We start from the raw sequence: 12476 nt of genomic DNA on the forward strand, positions 1-12476 counted from the left end.
CTATTGACGTGTGGGGCAGGGACCAAAGTACACTTTCCGCCCCCGGACATTTCCATCTTTGTGTAAATGAGATGCAAACTCCACTGATCACATGCAACCGAAATGCAGAAAACCAGCCGCCGCATTCCTGCTTCTCACACGTTGCCACACAATCTGCTCTGTACTGTTTATCTCTGACAGTGTGTGTGTCTGGGGGGGTTCGTTGGGTCTTTTCCACGTCCTGTAGCCCAAGGCCCCCCCACACTGCCCCACCCTAACGCAAGCTTACTCTGCTTAGCGGGGGGAATTCCTAAGCGGCCTCCCCAGCTTCCAAACGCTCCGGCATCCATAGCGTGGGAAAATGTGCGAGCCTTCTCTTCCCTCCACCCCCTTGGCACGTCCCCAGGGATCGGCTTCCAGATGAGAGCGCCGAATGCCGCATGCTTAGCTTGGGAGGATGGTTGCTGGAAAGGGTTTTTTGGGGGGAGGGCTGAAAACAATCCTGGGAGCCGAAGCTTTAAGGGCTGATCTCTCCATCCGAGCACGTAACGTTCAGCTGAAAGACCACACCATGCCCTAGCGTAAGAAGTGTCGGTTTCGGGGGGCTAGGAATTCCAGCGGCTTCTTGGATTTCATTCAAGCCCCCCCCCCTCAACATTCCTGCTGAGGTTTTGGTTTTTTTTAATTGCAAAATAATTTACAGAATAAGTCCTTGCCGGTTTGTGAGTGAAATGTCTTGGAAGATTTCTTTTCAAGTATTTTAAGAAGCTTGTGCTCGGGGGAAATCGCCCAGAAGCTCCCCTTCCCTGAGCTGTCTCCTAGCCAAATTTAAAATACTTTGGGCATCCGTCATTCTTCATGTGTTGTAGGGGAGTGGGCCCTGAAGGATATGAAAACATCATCCCACATCTGCGTGTGCATTTCTCACACCACGCGGGCTAACTTTGAAGCCTCTGAGTAGTAGGCGAGCTTGGTGTAGTGGTTAAGAGCGGTGGAGTCTAATCTGGAGAGCCGGGTTTGATTCCCCACTCTTCCACATAAGCGGCAGACTCCAGGTTGGTTCTTTTTGTGAAGTGCAATGTTCATCTCAAAAAGAACTAGTGTAGTGATTGGTTTGCCAGGCAAGGGCCGGCCAAGACCTGGGATCTGGGTTTCTGGGTGACTGTTGTCCAGTCAGCCTAGCCTACCTCACAAGGTTGTTGTGAGGATAAAATGGGGGGGCACGAACACTTCCTTGAGCCGCTTGGAGGAAGGGTGGGATGAAAAGGTAATTGGCAGATAGAAACCTGTTCAGACTTCAGATGAACTGAGTGCGCAAACGTCTGGGGTCTGCTTACCAGCCTGTTCTGCCTTCTCATGGGGCGTAAATCTCGCCTCTATCACAGCTTGTTAAAATTTAAACCGTGCCGTTTTCCTCCTCCGTCTGCAGTCATCCGAGGAATTGACTGCATTTCTCTAGCAGTTAAGAAACAAATGGGCAGGGTCTCAAAAACAGCTTTCCGGCCAATAGTGCCTATTCTTCTGAAACGTGTCAAAGGAATTCCAAGTTTTTCCTGCCTTCCTTACGGGCGGGAAGCCCTGGCGGACCTTTGATAGTATTTTCTTTTCAAGATGCGTGATTAAGACAGCCAATCTGGACTCGATTCGTTCAGATCAGTCGCTCCGACTGGGTCCTACGGCCTAAACAATGTTAAGATAACCCTCCATAAAGCTGACTGACTTGGGTCTCTTGCAAAAATGCCAACTCAAACATTACAACTAAAGCCAAGAATGACTTAAATCTACTGTATGTCTTTTTTCTTTTCTTTTTTGCACTCAATATTTTGCATTGTATTTCTGGTTGGAGCATGCGTTGTCGGGGTAAAGTATTCATTTTTCATCTCTGTGTTTGTAACCCCAAAAGGGAGTGTGTAGACAAGGAGAAGGAAAACAGGAAGAGGGTATGGAGAGTGTGGACAGGGAGCTTTTCTCCCTCTCTCGTAATACTAGAACACAGGGTCATCTGCTGAAGCTGGAGGGTGAGTGATTCAAAACAGACAAAAGGAAGTATTTCTTCACACAGAGCATAGTTAAATTGTGGGACTCCCTGCCCCAGGATGTGCTGATGGCTGCCAACTTGGAAGGCTTTAAGAGGGGAGTGGACATGCTCATGGAGGAGAGTGGTATCCATGGCTACTAGTCAAAATGGAAACTAGTCATGATGCATGCCTATTCTCTCCCGGATCAGAGGAGCATGCCTATTCTATTAGGTGCTGTGGAACCCAGGCAGGATAATAATGCTGCTGCAGTGGTCTTGTTTGTGGGCTTCCTAGAGGCACCTGGTTGTCCACTGTGTGAACAGACTGCTGGACTTGATGGGGCTGGGTCTGATCTAGCAGGGCCTTTCTTATGTTCTTATGCAAGATCGAGGCGGATCCTTTGAATGGTGGTATAGACCCTCCCCCCCCCCCCCAAATGCCACCATGTTGAAAAGCAAAACACCCATGTTTTGGTCCTATTTTTCTTTTCCTGTTTTTTTCAAAATAAGCAAAAAGATCACCCAGCTGTATTTTCTAATGGGCTTTCAACACCAAGAGTTGTCAACACACAACCGAAAACCATAATTACAGGGTTAATGCCCGAAAATGCCACCAAGCCAATTTCTGCCGAGCAAAATCCCTTCCTACTCAGCTCCTAACGTCTGGGCCCGGAGAATACTTTTTCCAGGGGAAGTGAAAAAATCTAATTTTAGTGCCAAATCCCCAGCCCTTTAATTTCACATTCTTTTAAGTTTGCAATTGCTTGCAGCCATGGGGTATTTCACCCCACCCCGCAACGGCAAACGCTACTTTATGGCCATCACTCATTCTGTACTGCATCAGTCTCCATACACATGCCTATATTTGGAAAAAACGGGAGGGAAATATTGAGACTCTGGAATGTAATTAATGTGGTACGTGAATTTATGGCAAGCGTAAAGGGGAAATGTGCGTAATGAGGGAGCAATGATTTCTTTAATACAGTAGTCAAATGGAGAGGTGCTTTTGGAAATGAGTCAATAGACGAGAGTATCGAATGGCGTTAGCAGCGTTCAAGCGAGTATAGACCCAGCCATTAGACAGGAAAGCACTGCAAAAGTTGGCTTGGGATATTTTCTCCCACCGTGGTGTAGTGTTTAAGAGAGGTGGTTTGAAGCAGTGGACTCTAATCTGGAGATCCGGGTTTGATTCCCTACTTCTCACATGAGCGGCTGACGTAGGGTTGCCAGGTCCCTCTTCTCAACCGGCAGGAGATTTTGGGGGCGGAGCCTGAAGAGGGTGGGGTTTGGGGAGGGGAGGGACTTCAATGCCATAGAGTTCAATTGCCAAAGCAGCCATTTTTCTCCAGGTGATCTGATCTCTATCGGCTGGAGATCAGTTGAATTAGCAGGAGATTATACCTCATCGGTTTTTTATCAGTATTCATCGACTTCCAAAGTTGGACTGTTCTTGAATATTCCAGTGTATTTCAACAGCTCAGCCAGGCTCTGGGGGTTACCGTACTTTGTATTCTCAGTGATGTATTAAGAGTTTGAAAATGTTGTAAAAAAACATCGCTTTAAAAGGGTTTTTGGATACCACAGCTTATAAATGGTTGGAAAACGTCTTCACAGCTAAAGGGGCCAAACAAAGTGCGAATAGTATTTTTTATAACGTTTTCACACTCTTAATACATCGCTGGGAATACAAGTGCGGTAACAGCCTCTGTGTGCTGGCCGAGGAGCGGCCAGGTCGGTAGGAAACCTGTCCACTGATCAAAGACTTTGCAGTTTTAATTTAGTTGCATAGAAGACAAAACTGAGCCAGGTGCTACCTAGGATGAGCAAGCCGGGCACCTTCTCAAGCACTGTGCCCCTTATGTTTGCTTCACCCTTATGTCCGTCACGTTATCATGAAAATGGATGAGTTTATAAAAGAAGGGGGGGAAATAATTTAAAACCCCAAGGACTGATTCCAACCTTGCTTGTTTCTTCCTCGGCGTTTTTTACTTTGTTTGATTAGCAAATTTGCCTTTCTACCTTGACAAAGGCTCATGACAAAGTAGACTTTGCCAACAAACCATAGCATTGTTTAAAAAACAACAACAAAGCAAAACAGGACTGGGGAAAAAATCAAATTGCTATAATAACAGCCTAGCAGCGTAGAGTCGGAATGACATTGTATAATCTTGGTTCTTTTGTTTCACTGTTTTTCTTCTTCTCCGTTTGTGTAAACTGCTTTGGATTTGGTCGCAAAGCAGCCTCTAATTTTCGGTAAGTCAATATCCAGTAGGGTTGTAGTGGTTAGCATGTGGGACTAGAAGGAGAGCCGAGTTGAAAACCGTACTCAGCTGTGAAGCCTGTTGGGGTGACCGTGGGTCACTCACGCAGTGTGCTTTCTCAGCCTAGCCTCCCTCACAGGGCTGTTGGGAGGATCAAATGGAGCAGGGGAGGGGACAGTCTTGTATGCCACCCTGACTTCCTTAGAAGAAGGGGCGAGATAAATAAATATGAACTCATCATAAAATCATGTTGAAAGCCCATCAGATAGAAGGCCATCTGGAGGTCTTCACTCTCCACCAGAAAGTCAAAAGGAGGATTTCAGGGGGCAAATATTCCTCAGTTTGGGGGCCACGTTCAAAAAGGCTCCGTCTCAGCTTCCTGAGTTAGAACACCCATATATATTTTGGACTTAATTCCTTTTCCATACTCTGAGGAAGGGCTTAGACAGATGTTTAATACCTTTGTGATTTGCGAATGAAATAAAATCACACCCCGTTTCATAGAAATCTGATATTTTAGCTTTATCGTTGACTAAGTTGATGTATCAATTTTTCTGCCATGCTATTTGCCGCACAGGCTAGCTTTTAAGCCTCAGAGTAGTAGGCCAGCGTGGTGTAGTGGTTAAGAGCGGCAGACTCTAATCTGGAGAACCAGGACTGATTCCCCACTCCTCCACGTGACACCAGCTGGGTGACCAAACTCTCTCAGCCCCACCTACCTCACAAGGTGTCTGTTGTGGGGAGGGGAAGGGGAGGTGATTGTAAGCCGCTTTGAGACTCCTTAAAGGTAGAAAAAAGTGAGGTATAAAAACCAATTCTTCTTCGTTACCTAAGATGCTTCCCATGACCACCTCTTGTGGCAGTGAGTTCCGCAGGTTAACGATTCATTGTGTGCACTTCCTTTTGTCTGTCATGAATCTACTGCCTGCTGACTTCACTGGATGCCTCCTCCTTGTCTGTTTCTTTCTGTTCTAAGTCCGGCTCAGAATCAGACCCACCACGAGCGCTTTGTACCTAGAGGGAGAAGTTCATCATCACCATCATCATCATCATAGACCGGAAGAAGTTCAAAGTTATGTTCATCCCCTTCCTTTTCCTCGCCGGTACCTTTAGGGGGTTGGGGAGGTTTAGGCTCCACCACGTACCTGTTCGACACATCTTTGTTTATAGTTTTCTCAGCTGTAATTAGATTTTGGGGAGATTAAAGGATCCACTTTCATTTGATGCTCCTGGAAGGAGCCGGCAGGAGGGAGGGAGAGGAGGCGGATTAATCGTTTCATTTTCTCTTGTTCTCTGTCTGTCTTTTCCCCAGTCCCAAATGGATTGGGGCTGAGTGGTTGAAAGGCAACACGCAGAGTTAAGTTGGAATCTCACATCTGCTTAATGGACATAGGACCAAGCATGGATGATTTTGTTAGAGGAACAGAGACATTGAAAACACATGAAAACACATGAAGCTGCCTTATACTGAACCAGACCCTTGGTCCATCCAAGTCAGTATTGTCTACTCAGACCGGCAGCGGCTCTCCAGGGTCTCAGGCAGAGGTCTTTCACATCACCTACTTGCCTAGTCCCTTTAACTGGAGATACCGGGGACTGAACCTGGGACCTTCTGCATGCCAAGCAGATTCTCTGTCACTGAGCCACGGCCCCTCCAAAGGAAGGAGGCAGAACTGTTAGTCTCTTCGGCTAAACAGAATCTCAAGTTACCACTTCTCAGCTTCTCAGAAGCATCCAGAAGGTCACTGCTGGAACCAGGATGCTGGACTAGAAGGACCTTGGCTTCTGATCCTATGAGATTCTGAAGCCGGCTCTTTGGGTTGCGCAGTGCAGAGGTTTGAGGCAGTGCCATGGATCGGCCCCGCCTCCCTCCTTCACTAACAAGCAGCGCACAGTTTGTTTGCACCTTTGCTGGGTGCGCACAAGAGCATGGCAGACAGCATGAGCAAGCCGCTGGGTCCCAGTCAGTGCTCACGGGTGTGCGCACGATGCTTATCTCTTGCTCCAAGCAGAACAGCTATTGAAGGTGTTCATTTCCTCGGCGTCTCTAGAATGCACCTCGGGTGTGCTTGGTTGGGACGACGAAGCCTTAAAACTTGCCTGTCTTCCAAAGTTGATCTGGGACTGTGCAAGCTTTCAGGTTTCACAGGTCTCTTGCTCTGGTAAAAAAAAAAAAAGGCTCTTGCTGGGGACATTTTGGTTTTATTTATTTATTTACTTGATTTAGACCTCTCCTTTCTCCCCAATGGGGACTCAACGTGGCTTACATAATTCCAGCTGGGAGCCAGTGTGGTGTAGTGGTTAAGAGCGGTGGTTTGGAACCGTGGACTCTGATCTGGAGAACCGGGTTTGATTCCCCACTCCTCCACATGAGCTGCGGAGGCTAATCTGGTGAACTGGATTTGTTTTCCCACTCCTACACACATGAAGCCAGCAGGGTGACCTTGGGCTAGTCACAGCTCTCTCAGCCCCACCTAGATCACAGGGTGTCTGTTGTGGGGAGGGGAAGGGAAGGTGATTGTAAGCCAGTTTGATTCTTCCTTAAGTGATAGAGAAAGTCGGCATATAAAAACCAACTCTTCTTCTTCTTCCTCTCCTGTGTTTTATCTTCACAACAACCCTGCCAGGTAGGTTGGGCAGTGAGAGTGTGTGACTGGCTCAAGGTCACCCAGTGAGCTTCCATGGCAGAATGGGGATTTGAACCTAGGGCGCCCTGATCCTAGACTAACCACTATACTAAGCTGGCTCCTTTAGTTGACTTTATTTTTGCAGCCTTTCCCACACTGAGGGTCCTGTCATTTGCATTTGTACAGCCCAGCCAGTGTTCAGAGTAGTTCACATAAAGCAACCCTGTAAGACAAGCCGGTATTATTAATCCCATATTGCTGGGGGCGGGAGGAGAAAGCTGAGGCTGCCAAGGAGAGACATGCCTCAGGTTAAATAGGCTGTGGCAGAGGCGAGATTTGAACTCGAAGCCTCCCAAGCCTATACAAGACACCCTCTTTTTCTTTAAACCCAAAATACGTTCAGCTTAAGCCTCTGTCCTGTGGATTTGTAGATGTTGTTACATGTGTTTGACTGGATCCTTTCTACATGTATTGATGTATACTTTTTTGTATTTTGGATAATTTTGACAAACTATATGTGATATTTTGGTTATAATCTGATCAAGTGTGTTGTGTGGCAGTTTTGTCCTATACTGATTGTGGCTTGTAAACCTCTGTCCGGGCATATGGAGGAGAAGGTATACAGAATTATTCTTCCTCTATCTCAAGCCCATTTTTACCCGGCTGGACTTGCCTGTGTAGCTTGTGATCAAACTTGTAGGAAACTATTATGGAGGAATCTGTTGCCTCCTGGCAGCTGAAGTTGGCTTTCCCCACTCAGAGTCATAAAGGAAATTACCTGCAATCTTCCCTCCGCTCACCTCTTAGATACTGCTTCTTCTTCTTTTTTTAAAAAAATACAGTTTGTTCAAAGCAACCTTCTCTCTCCCCCACCCTTTGTGCTTCTGTTCTGGCTAACCTTTGCCATGCATCTCCTGTTCTATGCATGCCTTCTCTCTGCACTGGGAAGGGCTGCTTCTTCTTTCTGAAGCCGTGCCCTCCCGCTGCGTGGCACATTCTGAAAAGGCCCAGTTTGCAGCGGCTGTTTTGCAAAACAAGTTCTCCGAGTATGTAGATTGTCCTTCCTGAAGCATAATAACCCAGGAAACGCACTGGCCCGGGTCCAGCAAGCCGTGCGCATGGCATTTGGACGCTGCACATCGCAAGCCTACCCATCGCGAGCACACTTTTAAAGGCCCCATAGCCTCCAGCCTGTCACAAATGAACATGGGGGGCTTGCTTGTCCCGTCCCCCCACCGCCCCAATTCTTAGCCCACGGATCTTTGCCTGAGCTCTTACTTCCTTGCACAGTACTGAAGGACCTACTTTCCCTGAAAAATGCTGCCTCCCAGATGTAGGGTTGCCAACCTCCAGGTAGTTAAAAAAAAAATAACACCTCTGTGTACAACTAGTAGTCAAACCAAATCCAACACAAAAGGCTACCAAGGATACACGGCTACAGACAGTGTAAGCAAACTGTGTTACAGTTGCAGAACAAAAGTTAAAGAAATTCAAACTATCTGGCTCCACTGCCAGGATGCGGTCTACCTATGAATATGTATCAGTCCAGATTTAGTATGTAAATGAGGGCTTCTTAGAAATAAAAACCCTTCTCATAGTCCGTGTGTGTTGTGTGTGTTAAGTGCCGTCAAGTCGCTTCTGACTCATGGCGACCCTATGAATCAATGTCCTCCAAAATGTCCTATCTTTGACAGCCTTGCTCAGGTCTTGCGAATTAAGGGCTGTGGCTTTCTTTACTGAGTCAGTCCATCTCTTGTTGGGTCTTCCTCTTTTCCTGCTGCCCTCCACTTTTCCTAGCATGACTGTCTTTTCTAGTGACTCTTGCCTTCTCATAATGTGACCAAAATACGATAGCCTCAATTTAGTCATTTTAGCTTCTAGGGTCAGTTCAGGCTTGATTTGATCTATAACCCACTGATTTTTTTTTTTTTGGCAGTCCACGGTAGCACTCTCCTCCAACACCACATTTCAAAGGAGTCTACTTTCTTCCTGTCAGCTTTCTTCATTGTCCAGCTTTCACACCCATACATAGTAAGAGGGAATACGATGGCATGAATTAACCTAATTTTGGTGGCCAGTGGCACATCCTTACACTTTAGAATCTTTTCTAGCTCCTTCATGGCTGCCCTCCCCAGTCTCCATCTCCCTCTGATTTCTTGGCTGCAGTCTCCCCTTTTGGTTGATGATGGAGCCAAGGAATAGTCCATAATGTAACTAATTTTGCAGATGAGCTTTCTCTTTCAAGTGAAGGGAGGCCAGCAGGCCAGCAGACGGCCGTTTCGGTTTCTTCGTCAGTTCCACTTCCAAAGTCTTCCAAGCTTATAGAGTCCACTTCTCCTCTAAATATGGCACAAACTTGTTAGCCTCTCCGAAGTTCCCTGCAAGGATCAGCTGTAATAGCAAGAGATCTTCAGCTGGTACCCGGAGGTTGGCAACCCTAGTTGCAAGGATATCATGGAAGAGAGGAGAATGATGTGAGCCGTTTTGGGCCCCCATTGAGGAAAAAGGCAAGGAAGAAATCGAGTAAATAAATTGATTAAACGCAGAGAAATAAACAGCGGGGCCTCTTCTGTTGTGGCCCCAAAGGTGCTGGGGACCGAGCTTCCTTAAGGTATACATCAGCATGCTCCTGCTCAAATTAATCCAGAATAGGGCTACTTTTGTGCTTTTCTCTCACTACTCTTTTTTGTTTTATTGCCTTGTGACATTTTCCATTGTCTCCGTCGTTTTCATTACATTTGGAATTTTCCTTGACCTTTGAAAGACAAGGAGGGTCAGTTAAAGCAAGAAAACAAACAGACACACACAAAAAAAACCAGAGGGGAGGGAGCTAAGGAAATCAGGCCTCTCAGAATATCCTGGAGGGGGGGAATGTGATTTGGGGTGGAAGAGAGGTAATTTTGCAGTCATCTCCTCCTCCTCTCCCCGCTATAGTTCCTCACCGCTCGTCTTGTATTACAGATAATTATCGTTATTATATTTACTATTGGCTGTGAGCATTTCATTGCTTGTGGGTAACAGGCAAATGGTGCTCCCCGCCTGCCACATTCCTTTTTTAAAACAATGCGCTGGCCATTGTTCCTTAGCCTGCTGCGATGGTTCAGAAACTGCATTCCACACCCTTGTGTCTGGAATTCCATTATCTGCCTGAAAAGCAAACCCTTTTCCTCCCTGTCTTTTTGTGGACAGAGGTTCTTGCTCTCTCTCGCACTTGCGGGCCTGTATGCTCCCACCACCCATATTTATGATGCGCAACCAGCCCCACATGGCAGGATTTCTGCCCCAAAGGTCCAAGCCTCCAGGCAGCCTGCACCGAGCCCCGGATAGGGTTGCCAGCCTCCAGGTGGTATCTGGAGGTCTCCCGCTATTACAACGGCTCCCCAGGCGACAGGGATCAGCTCACCTGGAGAGAAGGGACGCTTTGGAAGGTGGACTCTATGGCATTGTACCCCGCTGAAGTCCTTCCCCTTCCCCAAACCCTACCCTCTTCAAGCCCCACCCCCAAAATGTCCAGGTATTTTCCAGGCAGCTGGCAGCCCTGGTCCTGGAGGATGACTTTAGTCATGTTCCAAAGCACATACGCTCTCCATGCGTGGAGAGTTGTGGGATTGCCCCTGCTGGACCGAACTCCAGACAGCAGCGAATGCCGCTCACTATCCGCAGTGAGCCCAACTCGAACATAAGTATGCTCTCACTTTCTATGGCTGTACCAGTCACACATACAGAAGCAATGGGTGAATGCTTCTGTCCACAAAGGGTTTTCTGCAGACCTTGAAGAGACAGGGCCCACAAACACATTTCCGCAGGGAGGGGCTGTGGCTCAGGGGCAGAGCATCTGCCTGGCGGGCAGAAGGCCCCAGGTTCAATCCCCGGCATCTCCACTTTAAAGGATTAAGGGGTAGGTGACTTGAAAGCCTGAGACCCTGGAGAGCCGCTGCCCGTCTGAGCAGACAAGACTGACTTTGATGGACCCAGGGTCTGATTCGGCATAAGGCAGCTTCATGTGTTCATGTGTAATTTGGGGATTAGTGGATTTGCAAGAGGGTGGAGATTGGTTTACTGGATTACTTGGTCCTTGCAGCCAGGTTGTAAACAGACTGTCAGCATCAGCACCCAGATGCTCTCCAGAGAGCCGTCTGTTTGCCTACATATTAAAATATGTATCTCCCGCTGTCAGTCTGAGTAGGCAATACTGACCCTGATGGACCAAGCGATGGTTCGATTCAGTATAATGCCCTTTTACCAAATCTCTTGCCTCTCGGCAAAATGTGGGTGCCTCTTTCGTTAGCCAAGCTGGGGTGAAGCAACGGAGATCTTATGGAACTGATCAAGAGGCTGAGCTGTGAGCCAGGATGACCTCAACTCTCGGGGGCCTCAATTCTCAATTTTAGCCTCAAGGGGAGAAGACTGACAGGGGATATGATAACCATCGCCAAGTACTTGAAGGGCTGTCATATGGAGGATGGTGTCGAGTTGTTTTCTGTTGCCCCAGAAAGTCAGACCAGAAATTAAATCAAAAGAGTTTCCATCTTGACATTAGGAAGAATTTTCTAACTGTTAGAGCGGTTCCTCAGTGTAACAGACTTCCTCGGGAGGTGGTAGGCTCTTCTTCCCTGGAGGTTTTTAAGCAGAGGCTAGCTGGCCATCTGTCGCCAATGCTGATTCTATGACCTTGGGCAGTTCATGAGAGGGAGGGCATCTTGGCCGTCTTCTGGGCGTGGAGTAGGGGTCACTGTGGGTGTGTGGGGGAGGTAGTTGTGAATTTCCTGCATTGTGCAGGGGCTGGACTAGATGGCCCAGATGATCCCTTCCAACTCTTTGATTCTATGATTCTCCCATCTGCAAAATAGGAATAATAATTTTACTGGTGTTGTTGCAGTAGTTAATGAGATGGTGGTAGCGGAGCACTGACAGGTCAGAGACTTGCTTTTTCCCCTTATGTTATTCTTCGAAGCACTGTTTACTTTGACAGTGCCGTGTGCGTCTGCATGGATCATTTTAGAGGCTCTGAAAATTGCTTGCTTGCTTTATTTCGACAAGAATACGTGTGTGAGGGATGTTTCCTGCCGATCTCAAGTATAGTTTCTTGCAACTGGAACAACATCCCGGTTGTTTCCGCACGCAGGCAAGGACTCTCTTGCTGATGAGGGCGATTCCTTAAATAATCATTGGATTCTTGACCGCGAACTCGGAGTGCCGGGAGCCCAAGACGGACGGACACTCACTTCCTTGCATTGTCTTCTGTTTCCCTCCTAGTGCTTCTCCGAGAAGAGGTGTCGCAGCTTCAGGACGAGGTTCACTTGCTCCGGCAGATGAAGGAAATGCTCACGAAAGACCTGGAAGAGACGCACGGCGGCAAGTCGACTGAGATCCTCTCCGCCACCGAACTCAAAGTCCAGCTGGCGCAGAAGGAGCAGGAGCTGGCAAGAGCCAAAGAAGCCCTTCAAGGTGAGAGCCGGACTTTCCTCCTCTGCTTGCTTCTCTCCTGCAACAAACGTGGGCACCGATCCACGGTTTCACAGGGATGTTTGATACTTAGGGTGCCTCCATAAGCTAGTGTTGGATTTGTTCCAAACTGCCTTGCCTGAACTG

At 47.6% G+C, this 12476-nt stretch overlaps 1 protein-coding gene across 4 annotated transcripts in view; it reads left to right on the plus strand.

Annotated features, from left to right (window-relative positions):
• The window catches only part of KAZN (kazrin, periplakin interacting protein), a 274010-nt gene that overhangs the window by 220133 nt on the left and 41401 nt on the right, over positions 1-12476 (plus strand). For all 4 annotated transcript variants that reach the window (XM_056865098.1, XM_056865100.1, XM_056865099.1 and 1 more), the window contains one exon: positions 12141-12332. In XM_056865098.1, coding sequence (XP_056721076.1) covers positions 12141-12332 — 192 coding nt within the window. The remainder of the gene's footprint in view (positions 1-12140; positions 12333-12476) is intronic.

Source organism: Euleptes europaea, chromosome 19 (assembly GCF_029931775.1).
Source record: "Euleptes europaea isolate rEulEur1 chromosome 19, rEulEur1.hap1, whole genome shotgun sequence".
NCBI lineage: Eukaryota > Metazoa > Chordata > Lepidosauria > Squamata > Sphaerodactylidae > Euleptes > Euleptes europaea.